At 37.2% G+C, this 17,835-nt stretch overlaps 1 protein-coding gene across 1 annotated transcript in view; it reads right to left on the reverse strand.

Moving 5' to 3' along the window:
• LOC134203808 (zinc finger protein 184-like) overlaps nucleotides 1-17,835 on the reverse strand; it is a 43,017-nt gene that overhangs the window by 10,875 nt on the left and 14,307 nt on the right. Inside the window, 3 exon segments of the mRNA XM_062678655.1 lie at nucleotides 868-1,436; nucleotides 1,496-1,779; nucleotides 6,072-6,180. Of these exon segments, the coding sequence (XP_062534639.1) occupies nucleotides 868-1,436; nucleotides 1,496-1,779; nucleotides 6,072-6,180 (962 nt within the window).

Below are 17,835 nucleotides of genomic sequence, written 5' to 3' on the forward strand. Positions count from 1 at the left end.
TTGGCGGATCTTCTACCACCTGATCGGAAAGCGATTGGCTGCAAATGGATATTTGTACGCAAATTGGACGACGACGGAAGATATCGAAAGTAATTGGTGGAATTAAATGGAGAGTACTTAACTCGTCTTAGACGGAAATAAAGAATGAAATTTACTCTAACTTAAATCTGTGTTATAAACGAGAGATCTCATAAAAGCTGCGAGTATTCATCAAGTATTCGAGAGCTTAAATAGATGTAGGTTGCGGTCACACATTTCGAAAGACCGGAGAGTGACGAAATCTTTATTAAATATTTATTGGATTAGAATCCGGCAGAACATCGCAGCAAATGCAGACCCAGGGGCTCGTGATGAGTTTCCTCAACAAATAAATCATGGAATTCAATAGAGATCTGACCTGGTGAAGGCTAAAAGCGAGCAGCCGCCCAGGATAGAGATTCTCTACGTTGGTCCTATGTATTCCTAGGGGTGCTAATGGCCTATGATTAAGTGAAGGGAAATGTCCAATTTGACCCTGGATTAAGGCCTGAATAATGTCGTTGAAAGCCACTTTGTTTCGAGAATGGCGGGGAGAAGCGGCTGCATAAACGAAACCAAGCAGCCGGATAATGTCTTCGAGAAACGCACAAAACCGACCTTAATTCACACAATACGTTTGGGTTTGTTAAGCAAACTTGGCAACTTCAAAAAGAAACAAAACAAGAACAGCAAAACGCAACAATTCTTTTTCAGTTAACTCTTCAAAGAGAAATTGAATTTGAAGTTGTATCAACAATAAATATTGTTATTCATAAATTAATGCGAAAATATTGTTGAGTTTAAGGAGAATTTGATATAATAAATCTATAGGGTACGTATAATACTTACTTATCACCACAACCGTGAGTCCGAATGTGTTCCGACAATGTAGAGACGAATTTTCCGCAGACTGGACACATCTCTCGACGCGGTGGGGCCTTATAATCCAATGGATAGATTCTAGGTCTGCCAAGTTTCTTTTGCGATTGATCAGTATCCACTGATGGCTTTGATTTGTCGCCCTCGTTCGGTGAATGTTTCGAAGCTCTAGAGACTGGCGATTTCTTCAGCATTTTTGCTTTTTTCTTTGGTGCTTGTTCTTCGAAATCAGTTGTATCAGTTCTGGGATCAACATCGTTTTCAGAGAGTTCTATCTTCTCGCTTACATTTATAAGTTCGACCTCAAGGTACATGCGAGGTTTTCTAGTTTCTTCTGCCGAATTTTCGGTAACTTCGTCTTTCAGTAGCACTGAATGTTCTTGTTGATTGAATGCATCACCAACCCTGTGTTGCAGCCGTTCTTGATAAATTTGATCATTTTCAATGCACGACGTGCAGAACCTGTGCCACTGATAGATCAATGAACTACAACCAGTGCAGATGAATGGATAATCAACATCATCCTCCGTTTTGACGATCTGAAAAATGAAGAACTGAAACTATTTCAAAATTTCTTACAATGGAATTTCTAACTTACCTTTACTGGCAAATATTGCAGAACAAGTTGTTCCAATTTCTTTTCACCGGGCGAGGAGTTCTCCTTAGAGCTATCGTATCCATAATGACTGGGATCGAAATAGGAACGTTCTGCCAGGCACAAACGACACACAGTTTCCATCATGCAGAACTCTGACTCTTGAACAGAAAGTTCTCTGTGAGTATTTAGCTTGTGTAGAAATTGGTTTCTTTTGCAACAGCACTGTTGTTGATTTCTTCCTTGATCTGACGATGTTTTGTTTATATGCTTTGGATTCGGCGGAGCTTTTTAGTTTCGCCGTCAATAGGGAAGAAGAATAAGCCATTTTATGAGACAGATTCGAACAGCTGATCGAAATTTTGAGTGGACGGCTCGGTCTTTGTTTTGGTAAATTTGCATGTAAACCATCATCATTTCGTCATCATCATCATCATTTCATTTCATTTTCGCAAATGTTCCTTGTAAAATGTAAATCTCGCTTAACTTTTCAAAAGGACCTAAGTAACATTTTTTTCATGAATTAATTTGAATACTGCAATCAATAGCTTTCATGTTGTTCTGTTGATTGCGCTATTCAAATTAATTCATGAAAAAAATGTTACTTAGGTCCTTTTGAAAAGTTAAGCGAGAAATATTAGTGTTTGGTCTCCTGTCATTTGAGCTTTTTATAAAATGGCTTATACCGCCAGCTATGCTTTCATTGAGAGAAAAAAGCAGATTCATGGAAGTATATTTTTGTTATAAAACGAGAATTAAAGATTTTTATCATAAAGTTTTTTGTTTAAAGAATTTTAAAAGCACACAGAATGATTATGTTATCTCGATTTTTTTTGTTTCACTTGAAACGCAGCTATTAGCATAATTAAATTAAATTCTTAAGAATGTTGACACTACAGACCAAAACTAGTTTGACTGAAATTTATTCATAACGTTTTAGAGCCATTTGAATTCTCATTTCTTAAATCATGCCATTTCGAATTTCCATGTTACTATACTTTTTTCAAGTTTTTTGTAGGTGGCGGCACTGATGAACGAACCACCCCTATGGACCACGAGCGTCTGCTTTTTCCACGATTCTTCTTCTTATCGGTCGGAAAAGTGACATCCGCTGTGGGCCGATATTATAAATATTTCAGTGACCTCGGAGCATTTTAGTTAAAGTGACCAGATATATTTTGTGCCAAAAGGGACAAAAAAAAAATTTAGATCCTTGTTTTTATTCAGAAACGTGCTCAAGTCAAAACTTTAAAATTTGATAAACGTCTTTTGGACTCGCTTGGTCCTGAATCATGCAGTAAATTCTACCCCTGTTGTGAATGAAGAGCGAGCTTTACTTGAATCTGTTTAACTTTTTACAACGGTGCGAGTTCCTGAAGGTTAAACTTATTTGTATTGGTTACATGATTCATTTTGCTAACATTCAAAGTGATCGTATTATTCGTTTAGTGAATTCCACCGGCAGTTCCTCCGGGTGTTCCTCTGCAAATTCCTCCGAGAGTTCCACCAATAGCTCTTCAACGAAATCATTCAGTCTTTTTTCAGAAAATCATTTAGGCTTTCTTCAGAAATTTAGCTGTAAATAGTAAATTCCTCCCAAAATTCTTCCGAAAGTTTCTCGGCGTTCCCCCGGGAGGTCTTCGAGGAATTCTTCTAGGAGTTCCTCCTAAAACTCCTCCGAGAGTTCTTACGGGAGTTCCTCCAGCAGTTCCTTCGGGAATTCCTCCGGGAGCTCCTCCATTAGTTTTTCCAAGAGTTGCTCCGGGAATCCCTCCAGGAACTTCACAGGGAATTCGAATTTCACGGGAAATGGGAATTCGGAAGTTCCTCAAGAAATTCAACTCCGGCTATTCCACCGGCACTTCCGGAGGAATTTTCACAAGGAAGTCCTGAAATAATTATTGGAGAAGTTCCTGAAGGAATTTCCGGAGAAATATCTGAAAGAATTCCAGGAAAAATACCAGGAGGAATTAATGGATAATTTCCCAGATGAAATCCTGAAAGTATTCTCAGATGAATTGCTGAAGAAATTATCGGATGAAGAAATTCCTGGAAGAACTCTTGGAAGATATGCTGGAGGAACTCTCAATTTAATTTCCGAATGAAATTCTGGAGTGAAGTCCGGAAAGAATTCCAGGACGATTCCGCAGAAAATTCCCTTTAGAAGTATCTGAAAGAATTCCTGGAAAAATATATGGACGAATTCTTGGAGAAAATCCTTAAGAAATTTCTAGAGTAATTCTCGAAGGAAATTCTGAAATAGTTGCGAAAAAAAATTCAGAATGAAATCCTAGAGGATTTTGCTATTCAATTGATGGAGGTATTTCCGGAAAAATTCCGAAATGAACTGTCAAAACAGCTCAAGGTATGGTACATGGTCAATCGCACCCACAAGATCTTATCGATTACGATGAGAAGTAGCAGTGGAGATAAAATGCATCCTTGCCTCACATCAGCGACTATCTAAATGGGGTCAGTTAAAGCAATGGGCAATACACAGATTTTCTGATTCAGACAATATAAATTCCTTCCGTGGGGTCTTCAGTAGTCTTGCGTTGCCAATCGTAGATAGCAGGTTCGATTTTCGTCCGGTCGGAAGTTTTCGTTGGAAACTTCCTCAACACCCTAGGCATAGTGTATCCATTGTATTTGCCACACAAGATACATACTCCTAATTCGTATGGGACGGCAGTCGACAGATTTTTGCCCCGTATAATCATGTGAGAACCATACTATCATGCTTTGCATCATCCTGGACAGTCAATGAATTTCAAGAGTCCCTCCATTTGGTGCTGATTGACCTGGATCGTCTGAATCACAAGAAAACTGTGGCGTCCCTAGAAGCAAGGGAGTTCTGGACAAACCCAGAGTCCTGTCAATGGAGTGCTAGAGTGAGGCAACGATAGTTGTATTATATTTCTGTTGTTTTGCTCATAGTAATCGAGGAAATCAAGGGCCGCTCTAGCACCCACCACCATAGAAACAATCGAACAACGATCGACTCAGATGATGATACTGCTCTACCAACGCAACAACGCTCTACCATGTACAGTAAACTGAATAACCTGGTCGTACGCTCCTACCATTAACTTAGCAAGACCAATCGTTGAGTATGACAACTCCGATAGCCGGGCAAACAGTGGAGAAAGTCGAACCAAAGCCAACCAACGTCAAGCGGCGGAAAGATCAACATAGAACATGGAATCTAATCGGTCCGAAGCAATACCAAACCTCGAATACTCGTAAATCAGGATGTTATACGCCAGTGGACTTGGTGCGTATAAGCGAGAATCACATAGATTTGCAAGGTATGTATTGAGCGTAGGCCGGCCACACGCCACGTAGAGCGGAGACGAAATCTACAAGCAAGCGCCGGACAGGAATCGGCAGGACATCGCAGCAGATGCAGACCTGAGGTATCCTGGCAGCAAAATCTAACAGAGAAATAAAAGTCGATAGGAATCAGACTTGAGGGCCCTCCTTAGCCGTGCGGTAAGACGTGCGGCTACAAAAGCAAGACCATGCTGAGGTGGCTGGGTTCGATTCGTGCGGTCTAGAGCAATTTCGGTTTGGTGTCTCAACTTCCTGAGGCATAAAAGTATCATCGTGCTAGCCTCATGATATACGAATGCAAAAATGGTAACTTGGCTTAGAAACCTCGCAGTTAATAACTGTGGAGTGCTTAATGAACTCTAAGCTGCGGGCTCTGTCCCAGTGTGGGGATGTAATGCCAATAAGAAGAAGAAGAAGGAATCAGACTTGGGCTCAAGTCAAGAATGGAGAGAGAAAACCAATCCCAGTGCCTTATAGCCTATGTATTGTGTAACAATACCCATCGCTTATTTTACAAAGTATTAGTTTATTTTTGAACTTGTTTAGAAGAATGTTTATATAAAACAAGTGGAACTGTAACTCTCAAAAAGCAAGGTTGTTTTCAGTGTATCGTCCTTTGCTTGGAGTAAGGTATTTAAGGAGAATCTAACCAGACACCTGAGAAGACATCTCAGATTGTGTGAGGGGTTGGGAAGCCCAGGCAACACACCGCCCATGTTTCTTGCATTGGTGAGCGTAGCGTCTATTGCATCCTGTCTACAGGTTTGTCCAATTTTGTGTTAAATTCACTACTGGATAAATATTTTACAAATATTCATATTATTTTTCTTTACTATTTTGCCATTAATTTAAATTTTCAATTAAAGAATTTGCAGAATGGATTTTTTTTGTTTTCATGGATTTTTTATTCACTCCCCTCCTCATCCTTCAAGAGCTGCCGGACATAAAATAAATTAATATTTGTATTGGCCTTAATATAAACCACCATTTATTTCAAAAATGTGTTGTTTGCCGTATTATTTACGAAAATAAGAAGACGCATTCAAATTTTCATTTTTTAATGACAAAACGGTCGAAAACGTGATAAAATCAGGGTATAGACAATATCGTGGAGTGACAAATTTACTACTCAATGAATGGCTTACTATTCTAACAGAAACAAACATCAACACATTCCACCGAGTTGTTCGAGCAGCTAGATAATCATGGTACGGTATCGGTACGGTAGGGTTCAACCACCTTCAACATGCCTCATCCCACGTGGGCATCAATCGAACGCGCTTGGTCGATTCATCGCAGAGACTTTGGATAAACAGTTGGTGATTCTGAACCACCGCGAAAATATTCAGCATAATCTACAAAAGATACGAAGGAGAATTTAAATGTATATAAGCGGATCCTCCTCTTCCTGTAAGTACATTAGTTAGGATTGAAATTGAATCGTAGAAAGGAACATTTAAACCGGTCAGTCTTCCGCTTTATCCCGATTTGATCCCGGTTCAAACGCATTATCGCGATTCTGAATGAAATTGCTGAAGCTGAAGAAAAAACAACAAATCCGCTTTCAAACATTATCTTCTTCGCGTTTTACCTATTTATTCCAGTCTCAATAAGGGCGACGAGCAAACCCTAGAAGGAGGAACAAAAACGATATTCACTGTTCTATTTGCGCTCATCTTAGGATTTTGTCACTTTACCTGCGCTAAATATTACTTCAATGATCGTCATTCTGCAAGAGAAGAATCCTGAAGCTCTTTGTCCTTTCGTATCTATTTTTTGCGCCCTATTAAAAATATTCAGTACCTTACTGACGGTTTGAAAGTGTTCATTGGTTTGTGATTTATGAGATTTATGTAGTGTCTAGGAATTTGGTTTTCTGCAACCTGATAAATTTGGTGAATTATTATTTACTTGGAAACAAAATAACTAACATGATTTATAAACAAAAGTGAATTTTAGAAAATAGTGTTGTATTTAAATCACTTACAATAAGTAAAATTTCACATTGAAGTATCCTTCGTTCATATTTCCTCTTCTTTTATACTGGCATCGCACCCCTAACTGGGATATTTCCACGATGTTAGTGATTCTCAAAGTATTGGCAACGATTCACTGGTTTTTTAAATGCAACTTTCAGAATTTATATTACAAAACAAAATTTTGAGATACAATACACATTTGTTAGAGGCACAAATAATTATCTAATTCATTCTTGACTGAATAATGAATACAAAATGTCGTTCTGAAAAACCTAGATGTTTCCAAACCATTCTGTACTGAGTAAAGGATAACAATAAAGAAAACTTTCAACAACGTTTAACAAAATTATAGATATAAAGAAATGAAAATATTGGTTTTAGAATTTTGGATCTTCAGTAGACTTGCGGCAAAGCGTATCGCCAATTCGGAGATGATGAGTTAGAATCTCGTTCGTCTAAAATGTTTTCGGTGGGAAACATTCTCGACTCCTGGGCATGGTGTCACTTGCCACAAAGAACATACTCATGCAATGGCGAATTGAAAAAGTTTTCTAGTTTCAATTGTAACTGAAATGCTGATGAATACAGGTTGAAAAGCAGGTCATTTCAGTTGGAATTTAGAGCCATTGAAGAAGAAGAAGAAGAGAAGAAGAAGAAGAAGAAGAAGGGTTTTTAAATGATTAAAAGTAAAACAATGTAATTGAATAAAATGATAAAGCATCGAAAATTAAATAGTTGAGTTGATAATCAAGTATTCTACAGGTGAAAGCATATCGAACACATGGGTTTCTGGAGATGTTTTAGTTTATTTTTAAATTTTCATCTTCAGTTTTGCAGCAATTTTGAAATTTGAATGTTACGGTTGTTGTTGCGAACGTGAGCATGATCAGATGCTACCTACTACGGTATCGGTGCGCGCTCAAATGCTACCATGATTCGTACCCTCAGTTACATAAAACATCATTTATATTTGTCCATTTGTTGTATTCCGTCTTTGGTACAGGTTCCCCAAATACCGTCTCTCTTTGGACGGTCTCAGCTATACCTACAATCGTCTGGAATCAGGCAGATGCAAGACAGAACAGAACTCCCATATAGCTACGCAATCGAAATCTCGTGCGAAGTCGTAGAATAAATTGTCATGCTAGGATCGATGAGGCTGGTTATAAAACGCAAGCCCAAGCGCATTCGCTCATTTTACTTCCTCGATTGTACTTTATCGATTACAGACACAGTTGTATCTGGATTGTGTTCATATCGCAATCTATGTATCTACGATTGTAAAATAGATTGTACACTATTAATTTATGTATCATAATTCATAATTGTAAAAAGATTGTAATATTCATTAAAAACAAACCAACTAATCTTCTTCTTCTTCTTCTTCTATATACATAAAAATGAATTTCTGTCTGTCTAAACCTTATAGACTCCGAAGCTACTGAACCGATCGGCATGAAAATTTGTATGCAGATGTTTTGGGGCGAGAAGGTTCTTCAAATGGTTCAGACCCTCCCTTTGGAAAGGGGGCTACCCTAAATGAAACAGAAATTTCTGCATAACTCAAGAACTAATAACTAAATCAATTTAGGTGAAACAAAGTTCGTCAGGTCTCTAGTATTGAATAAAATCAAAATCATCATCCTTGTCTTATTTTTTTTCATTTTAGTGATAAGCCTCGACTGCAATAATGACAAAAAATATTTTTTTAACACATGACCTAAATTATTCTAAAATCAGAAACATCACTACTGGGTTTTCATGCTACAGTGACTCTTCCTTTTCGATGCTGAAGGGACTATCGAGGTAAGGAGTAATGAGATTGTGAGCATTATATTTTTTTTTCCATTGGCCGAATGCCGTTCGCTGAATAAAATTTGTTTCCTTAAAAGTGAAGTGAGATATTTGAAGTAAGGTACAGTAGTGAGAAGTGAGTGGGCGAGTTGATGAAAACGCAAACTTCATTTAATCAAGTGAGATTAAGGTTTTTCTGAGGAAATCAGAAACAAGAAATGAGAGAGAGAGAGAGAGAGAGAGATTTTATTGACTGTTGATAAATTGTACAGAATGGGCCTGCACTGTACTAGGGCCCTCCTTAGCCGTGCGGTAAGACGCGTGGCTAAAGAACCATGCTAGGGTGGCTGGGTTCGATTCCCGTGCCGGTCTGGGCAATTTACGTTTTGAAATTGTCTCGACTTCCCAGGGCATAAAAGTATCATCGTTTAGCCTCATGATATACAGATACCAAAAATGGTAACTTGGCTTAGAAAACCTCCAGTTAATAACTGTGGAAGTGCTTAATGAACACTAAGCTGCGAAGCGGCTCTGTCTCAGTGTGGGGATGTAATGCCAATAAGAAGAAGAAGAACCTGGCTGACTCGTTGGATATATTCCTACTTAACTGAACGTTAAGCGTACGTGCGCATTAACGGAACCCGCTCGGACTCTTTCGCTATCTCTTCCGGCGTTCCACAAGGAAGTTACTTAGGTCCATTCAATTTTTTTTGTTTTTGGTGGATGATCTTTGCACTACAATTAAATCCCCGAAAGCGACGTTCGCTGATGACTTGAAATTCTTTCGAGTGGTGTCATCTTTGGTAGAATGCTGTCCTCAAGCTGACGTCGATAACTGGTGTACGCTAAATTGAATGTAAATCAACGTCAAAATGCAATGTAATATCGTTCAGCAGATCCTAGATGTCCGTCTGTCTTCGATTATAATATGTCTGCCGCCAGTATCAAGAGTAGCACGTCGACCTTGGCGTCCAGCTGAATTCAGGCTCAACTTCAATTTGCACATAACTACAACAACCGCCAAGGCGTATGCAATGCTTGCATTCATAAAACGAAACGCTCGAGAGTTTGAAGATATATACTGCTTGAAAACTCTCTACTGTGCTCTGGTTCGCAGTACACTAGAATACCTGTCCTCGTGTGGACCATATCATATGTGCAGAGTAATCGGATCGAATGATTTAACGAAATTTCATTCGATTTGCGCTCGTCGACTCCGTGGAGACGCCCGTCCGCCTTCCCCAATATGAGCATCGCTGTGGATTAATTCATTTATCATCTCAGTAGCAGGAGAAACCTTCTTCAACGGTTGTTCGTGTTCGATATCTTGTCCTACAATATTGACTGTCCGACGCTGCTGAGTAATGTCAACATCAACGTTCCTGCGAGATCAACCCGCTATACAAATTTCCGCACCGTTTTTGGACGAAATAACCCGTTCAATGTTTGTTGTCGACGTTTTAATGAAGTGTATGTTTATTTTAATTATAATATGACCAAGTGTGTGTTTTAAAAGTAGTATAATTAGCTAGTAGTATCTGTCTGTACGATTAATTCGAAGACAAGTAAGGCCGTTACAAATATTTAATTAACATTTTGTCCTACTGGTCTCCGATAGGTCAAGGGCGGGGATTATAAAAATAAATATTAAAATGAAAAAATCAGAAATACTCCTCAGGTTTGTTAAAGAATGTTTTGAAAATCCTCAAAATTATCCGAATTTACTTTGTTGCCCCCTCAAAATATTATTTTGTGTAAAACAAAGAAGACAGAAGAAGAAAAAAGAAAAAGAAAATAAGAGATTAGAACAAGAAGAAGATAGGAAAGAGAAAAATAAGGATAAAAGAAAAACAAGAAGAGGAAGAAATAAGTAAGAAGAAGATCGAAGCATAAATTAAGAAGAAGAAAGAAATGATGAAGAAAGAAGGAAGAAAAGAATAAGGATGAAGGAAGTAAGAAGAAGAAAGAAGCGAGAAAAAATGAGAGGCAAGTTGGAAGGAATAAGGAATAACAATTTTCAGTTCTTACACCTCACTTCTCACTCATCGGTCCTATAGCATAGCTTGATTGACTGTACACATCGTAGTTGCTAGTCATTATGGTTGAGAAACAACAAATATGAACAGCTTATTAATTGAATAGTCTTCTTGAATTAGAAAGCTTGTCTTCATTTTTTTCTAATTGCCTAAAACATGTATTCATCTGCCAGACTATGTTCCGTGTTTTCTTAACACTATCATCCTTATTTCTATACTTTTAGTTATATTAATACATTTCAATGCTCTGGCAGTTAGAATTTTTCCTCTGGTTTCATTGAACAATGTTTTCAACAAGCTAAACAACCTAATTTATACTAAGGTACAATTAGCTAATCGTTGCAATAGAAGATTACAGATTTTTTTAAATTGGAAATTATTTTGTTGGACATTTGATCGTCTCAATATTAGAAATTTATGAAGTTCATTGGTACTTTACCACGGAGGCAACTTCAGAATCATTTTCAAAATTTTTTTTGAATCCGATACTTCTTTCTGGTATGCAACAACATCATATTGGCTCATACAACATGGCGAATGTGGTAGAGGTGTGCGGGCCAAAAATAGACGCGGCGGTTTGTCAGAGGTTTTGCGGCGGCGTTTTCGGCATCACGCCGAAGCCATTAACCGGCGAGCAGCGTCGTGAATCGGCGTGATGATTTTTTATAACGTTCTCAAGATTTTATTTTTATTTTTCAGGATATTTTCAACTATCAACGAATCTTAGTTTTTTCCAAAATATTTATTGATTATTCTCAATTTACAGAACTTTTAGCTTAATTCAGATTGTTTATTCAGAATAATCAAATTTGATAACTTAGAATTTTCATGAAATTTTCTAAATTGCTCAGAATACTCAACAAAATATTTTATCAATTTACTGAACATTTTTGAAATCCACGGAGACTCTAAGGAGTTTTAGGAAACTCGCTGAGTTTAACCAGACATTTCTGAAAAAATTTCGAAAGGAGAAAAAATTTCATTTAATAGAAATTGGATTTTCATGATTTATTTATGAATGAGATTTTTTTAATTCATAGAAAGTTCTTGGAATTTTCCAGAATTTCTGGGGTGACTCTACCTGGAAAACCTGAAAAATGCTGGAATTATCAGAGAATTTCTGACACAATCAGGAAGCTTTCAAACATGAATGAATTAACAAATTTAAGAATTGAACACGTTTATCAAGCTTCAAAGGAATTTCTGAATAATTCCCGAAGCAATACCTAAAGAGAGCTAAGTATTTATTCGGGAAATAAATTAGGTTCTGATAACATCTTCTGAAATTCGGTCGGAAATTCTTCATGAATGTATGAATGTATTAAAAAAATATATAATAATTAAAGATCTCAAGGCGTTCGAAAAGAAATTTCAGGATCAATTTTTAAAAAAAATCGGATGGTTTACAGAGAATCCGTTGCTAGCAATCATAAGCGTAATTTTCTAAAATTACTCTGGGGGAATTTCTAAGATGGGTTACGAATGAATTCCGGAGGAACTTCTAATAAAGTAATTCAGGAGAATTTCCTAAAGTTCTTTAAAGAATTTCCATGAGAGAACATGAGAGAATTTTCAAGAAAAAAAATCTTAAGAAATTGTAAGGATTTCTTCTAAAGGAATTTTCGATGGATATCGAATGTATTTTTCGAAGAATTTCCCAGAACAATTTTCAAAAAATTTAAATGTATTCTCAGAACAATTCTCTAAAAAAATCAAGAATTCTCAGAAGGGTTCCAAAATGAATTTATGAATAGATTCCCGATGGAATTTCAAAATCAATTTCTATCCAGTATTTTGCGCTCGGTAATGGCGGCGTGAGTTCCCTACAGTTTGACGTTCAAGAGGTAGAAAACATTGGAACTCATCTAGTTTGCAATTGATAATGAAAAATTTGAAAACAGCAAACATCAACTACTTTGACGGAAAACAAGCATTTCACGGTTTGATTTTGGTTAAACAAGTTTCATCCATATTTTCTTATTTTCGGAGCATAAATAGGAAATATACATTATGAAGAACCTTAACCTTAGGCCAAACAAGAACCGCTTAATGAACGATTCCTGAATATTTTTCCCTAGATCTTTGGATGAGGCTCCAAGTCTTCTCTTCTTCTTCTTCTCTTCTCTTCTTATTGGCATTACATCCCCACACTGGGACAGAGCCGCCTCGCTCCAATATTCCTTTAGCACTTCCACAGATTATTAACTGCGAGGGTTTCTAGCCAAGTTACCATTTTGCATTCGTATATCATGAGGCTAACACGATGATACTTTTTATGCCCAGGAAGTCAGACAATTTCAATCCGAAAATGTCCTAACCGGCTAGGAATCAAACCCAGCCACCCTCAGCATAGTCTTGCTTTTAGCCGCGCGTCTTACCGCACGGCTAAGGAGGGCCCTAAGGACTTTGTAGAACATCTGAAATATCTTCATGCGAGCGATATCTTCAAGTCACAAAACCGGTTAATTCCTTCATATGAATCGATTTTGAAAAGATGAACTTTGATATAATAACCGTTCGCCATTCGATATGAGGAAACACTTCCGCAGTAAAGGTTTAATGTGGATTATAAGAAAGTTTCAACTAGGCTGGGCGATCATTAGGTTGTCACATAATTAAATATGTGAATGTACTGATTTTGTAACTTGAAGGCATTAACTGCAAAGTTATGCAACGAATGGGGAATGTTTCAGAAGACTTTGAGGCCCACTGAAATAAAAATTCATTAAAATCCCCATCATTCTTCTCTATTCAATTGGACGACTAGCTTCTTGGTTCGAACAACGTCAAGATACTCTACTAAATTAGTCTAAATTTTTCAAGAATGCATAATTATATATAAAATATTTTTGGCTTACCTAATGAAATACTTTTTAATTTACGATAATCACACTAATTTGCGATGGAAATGATTGATTGATATTGATATTGATATTGGTTGAATTCAAGGTTGTACCGGTTGCTCCTTCATGCAAGAAAATGCAAGGCTACCATATAAAATAGCGAAAAAATATCTTGAGAAAATTATACAGAAGATGTCTTCAAAGCATTTCTTGTTTGGCTTGTCGTACGCCTGAAAATGAGAAAATATATCTAAAGGATTTATAAATATAAGAACAAATCCAAATGGAAATAGGGGGAATGACGGCTTTGGCAGGTTTTGTTCTATATTGTCAGGGGGTTTTTATGACTGATTTTGCTCAAATTTGGCCTAAACATTCTTTGCATATCAAAGAATATTGTCGCCAAGAACAAAACCTGCCAAAGCCGTCTTTTTTCCCCTACTTGTTCTTTCTCATGATAGTTGACGTTTATTGTCAAATTTCAATAATCCATTGCAAACTAGATGAGTTCTAATGTTTTCCACCTTTTGAATGTCAGACTGGAGGGAACTCACGTCGCCATTACCGACCGCAAAATACTGGATTGAAGGAACACCCTGAAAACATTTCATTTTTACACTCCCGATAATAAATGCATTAATTCGATCATTCTTGAATCCATGTGCTTTAAGTTTTACATTACTAACTAAAAAAAAATATTTTAGTTTCCGTTATTTTACTATAGATTGTCCATCGATATTGAATTGAAACTATTTACTAAATTTCCAGATGCGATTGAAATTGAGCTGGAACCAAGATACATCATCACGGACTTCGAGAAGGCTTGATATTCCGTCAAGCTAGGTTCCCAGATGCCAGCATTCTGGTTGCTCCTTCTACTTGAGTCAAAATCTCTTCAAATTTGTTCAACAGCATAAATTGTTGAATAATTTTTATGAATCCAGTCACTCAGCACCTTCAAAAGATCCAAGCTTTGGCTTTCGTTATACCTGATAACGTATTAAAGCCTTTGAAGTTATGAAACAGGAAGCATCAGAAAAAATGATGTTATTTGGCTTATGTTGAAAACACATTTGTGGTTGAAACAAACAGTCGGAGAAAAGCGAAGAAGGCATTTAAAATTTCACTCCTATTTCCACCCTCCTTCTGGTCAGTTCATACTAATGTTTTGGATAATGTTTCACGGACTAGCAACCAAGCTGAGAGTTGGCATAGTCGTTGGATTAAGAATGTTGGTGTCGTCATACGAATTCTAGGAGAAACAAAACGAGAAATCAAATACTATGCAGGATGGATATCAGGAATACTAGCGGCACATCGATAACGAAAGAAACGAAGATGTTGCCCAGGAGGCTAAGATGTGAAAATAGTTAAAGCTGATCAATTTTCTTTGAAAGATTACTAAATGCTATTAGTGCTAATCTAGATTCTAAACGTTGAAGTGATCAACTAATATTGTAAATAAAGTCATTTTTAATAACATTTAAGATTTTTAATAAAATTGTTGGGTCCAAAAGAAAGTAAGTACAAATATTGTCAATCATGATTATTAAAATTCATTTATCATAGTTTTGTTATAATGATTTCACACTGACTATTTGACTAGGATTGACTAGGATGTGATCGAGTACACAAATTTATTCATTAAAAGACTCACTTGGCCATTTTATGCCAAATGTCCATTATGCCTATAGTCCATCATGCCTAACGTCCATTATGCCTAATGTACTTATGCCTAACGGGGTATACCCATTGAAAAATGAGCAGTTGGAAGTCAGAATGAGAAGTGTGGAGTGGAAAATGAGAAGTTAGAAGTGAAATTAGTTATGAGAAGAGAGAAATTATCACTCTCTCTCTCATTCGCTTTTCATCTCTCGCACTCTCTCCACAAATAGAGAATCTTTGTTCCACTCGCTCTCACTATTTCTTTCTCTCTCTCAGTCACTCTATCTCAATCTCGCTGTCACTTACTCTCTCTTTATCTCTCTCACTCACACTTACTCACTTACTCAACTTATTCACCCTCATTCACTCACTCATTTTCGATCACTCACTCTCTTAACTCTCGCTCACTCACTTATGATATCATCTTTCTCTCGCTCTCTCTATCCCTCTTCTAGTTCTCTTTCCCTATGGTCAGTCGTGTGTAATTGCACGGGCGCGGATACGCAAATTCTCAAAACCCGATGCAAAATAAACCCAATCATGGAAAATGTTTTGACATTGAACAATTTTCCTTGACAAAACCCGTAGTGAAATCCCGTACCAAATTCCGCGGACTACCAGGTTGGCGGTATGTAGCCAGAGATTGATGTGAATGGAGGCGACTGTTCTGAACTGAAGAGAACACTCCGGCTCTAGTATGAATTAATAATAATGAAAACTATACATACATACATCTAAGAACAATTTTTTCCCTTCTTTTCAGGTGGATATCCTTAAATAAATTTCCGTTTCAGTAAACAGAGTTCTACGCTGGTCTGGGATAGAACAAAAGAAATTTATTTTGAACACGATACCAACTTTTAGATATTCTACTAAATAAATGAATAAATATGGGGCCCTCCTTAGCCTAGCGGTCCGATGCGCGGCTATAAAGCAAGACCATGCTGAGGGTAGCTGGGTTTCGATTCCAGTGCCAGTTGACAATTTTTGGTTTGAAATTGTCTCGACTTCCTGACATAACAGTATCATCGTGTTAGCCTAATAAATATACGAATGCAACATTGGTAACTTGGGTTAGAAACCTCGCAGTTAATATCTGTGGAAATGCTGAATGACTAAGCATCGAGGCGGCAATATCCCAGTTGGGGATGTATAATGCCACTAAGAAGAAGAATAAATGAATAAATGTAGAATGTTGGCCATTCAAAATAGTCCAAACAGTAATGTAGATTAGAATCAATTAAATTGGTGCTTCAAATGTGGATAAACGGAAATCATATGACTTATCTATCTAAAGTGCTATTTTGACCTTTCCTATATTCTTCTTATTACCTTCCATAACGCAAGAAAAAGGCATCATCACTGATTAGCTGAATAATTATTGCCATAATATATACTATTTCAATATTTCCTGCAAAACTTGACTAACTACGATCAGATGTGTATTCGTCAAAAGCGGAGTGTGCCGAGTACGAACGTTTTCGTATAATTTAGATTACGGTCTACTCAGTACACCAGTTCATGATGTATAGGCACATACATGGTAGAAGGAAAAAATGAGGGAATCCTGTGACGCAGTGGCATGAGTCGCAAGGACACATGATCTTCTCCCAAAAAGTACAGTTTACGTTTGTTGTGTTTTCTTCACGGTAGATATTTTAAGGTTACACATAAAGTAATAACTATATATTGGCGATTTCAAATAATGTTGTACTTGATTTGGCTCATCGTTGGGATTAGATTTTACGTTTTGATTATCGTTTAATATTATGGAATATCTTGTGACCAATATTGAAGGAGTAATATTTGATGTGATCAAAATATAATAACAAACAAATATTAACGTTTTGATTATCAAACATAAGACCCATTGTTGGAGCATCCTTTTGAATACTAATACACGATAAAATTTGAATTAAATTTTCGAATAATCTTTGGTAAGGAATTGAAGGCATATTATTTTAATTTAAGCATACATCAAAGCCCGAAAATACTTTTGGTAAATGCTATAACATACTCTAAATAATAATCTTCTTATGTGCATTATTTTAAAGGTGAACTTGAAACGCACTTTTGCAGATAAACTGCACGCTGCAGCACCCACTGCTGTATGTACGCGCGTAATGCTCCTGCTACCATAATACTCGCTTCTTCATTATATCCTTCGACGCAGGTTCCCGCTCCTGCTCAGCTGGATGAACCGGGATAAAGATTTGCGATTACAAGAAAGCACCTGCCGTCTTTAAGAAGGGTTCGACCCTTTGCTTGCGTGATTTGAGGACAGCCGCTCGACTGCAGTCATCGACCGCAACCGGCAACCGGAGGATATGATGATGCGATCGTTGTGTGAGTATAGAATATGTGCAGAAAACATATAGAGGGTCTGCACGGTAAGACTCGAACCTGGGGTCCCTCATTACGAGTTAGACCATCGGAAGAGGAACGTACGCGAAGATTGTCGCCGTTGTCGTCTCATCTTCACCGTGTCGGAATTAGATTTCTACAGGCAGCGTACGAGGAAACGGAAAACGACCGTTATGGAATAGGCGCGAACCGTGCGGGTCGATGAAAGGAACGAAAGAAAGAAACGTTAGGGAATTGAGTTTTATGTTGTTTTTTAGGTTTTGTTATGCAATGAGTTTTGAAGTTTTTTTATTTTTAATTTTATCACACAAAGCAACCGTAACGCTTCT

The sequence above is a fragment of the Armigeres subalbatus genome, unplaced genomic scaffold (genome assembly GCF_024139115.2).
Source record: "Armigeres subalbatus isolate Guangzhou_Male unplaced genomic scaffold, GZ_Asu_2 Contig245, whole genome shotgun sequence".
Classification (NCBI taxonomy): Eukaryota; Metazoa; Arthropoda; class Insecta; order Diptera; family Culicidae; genus Armigeres; species Armigeres subalbatus.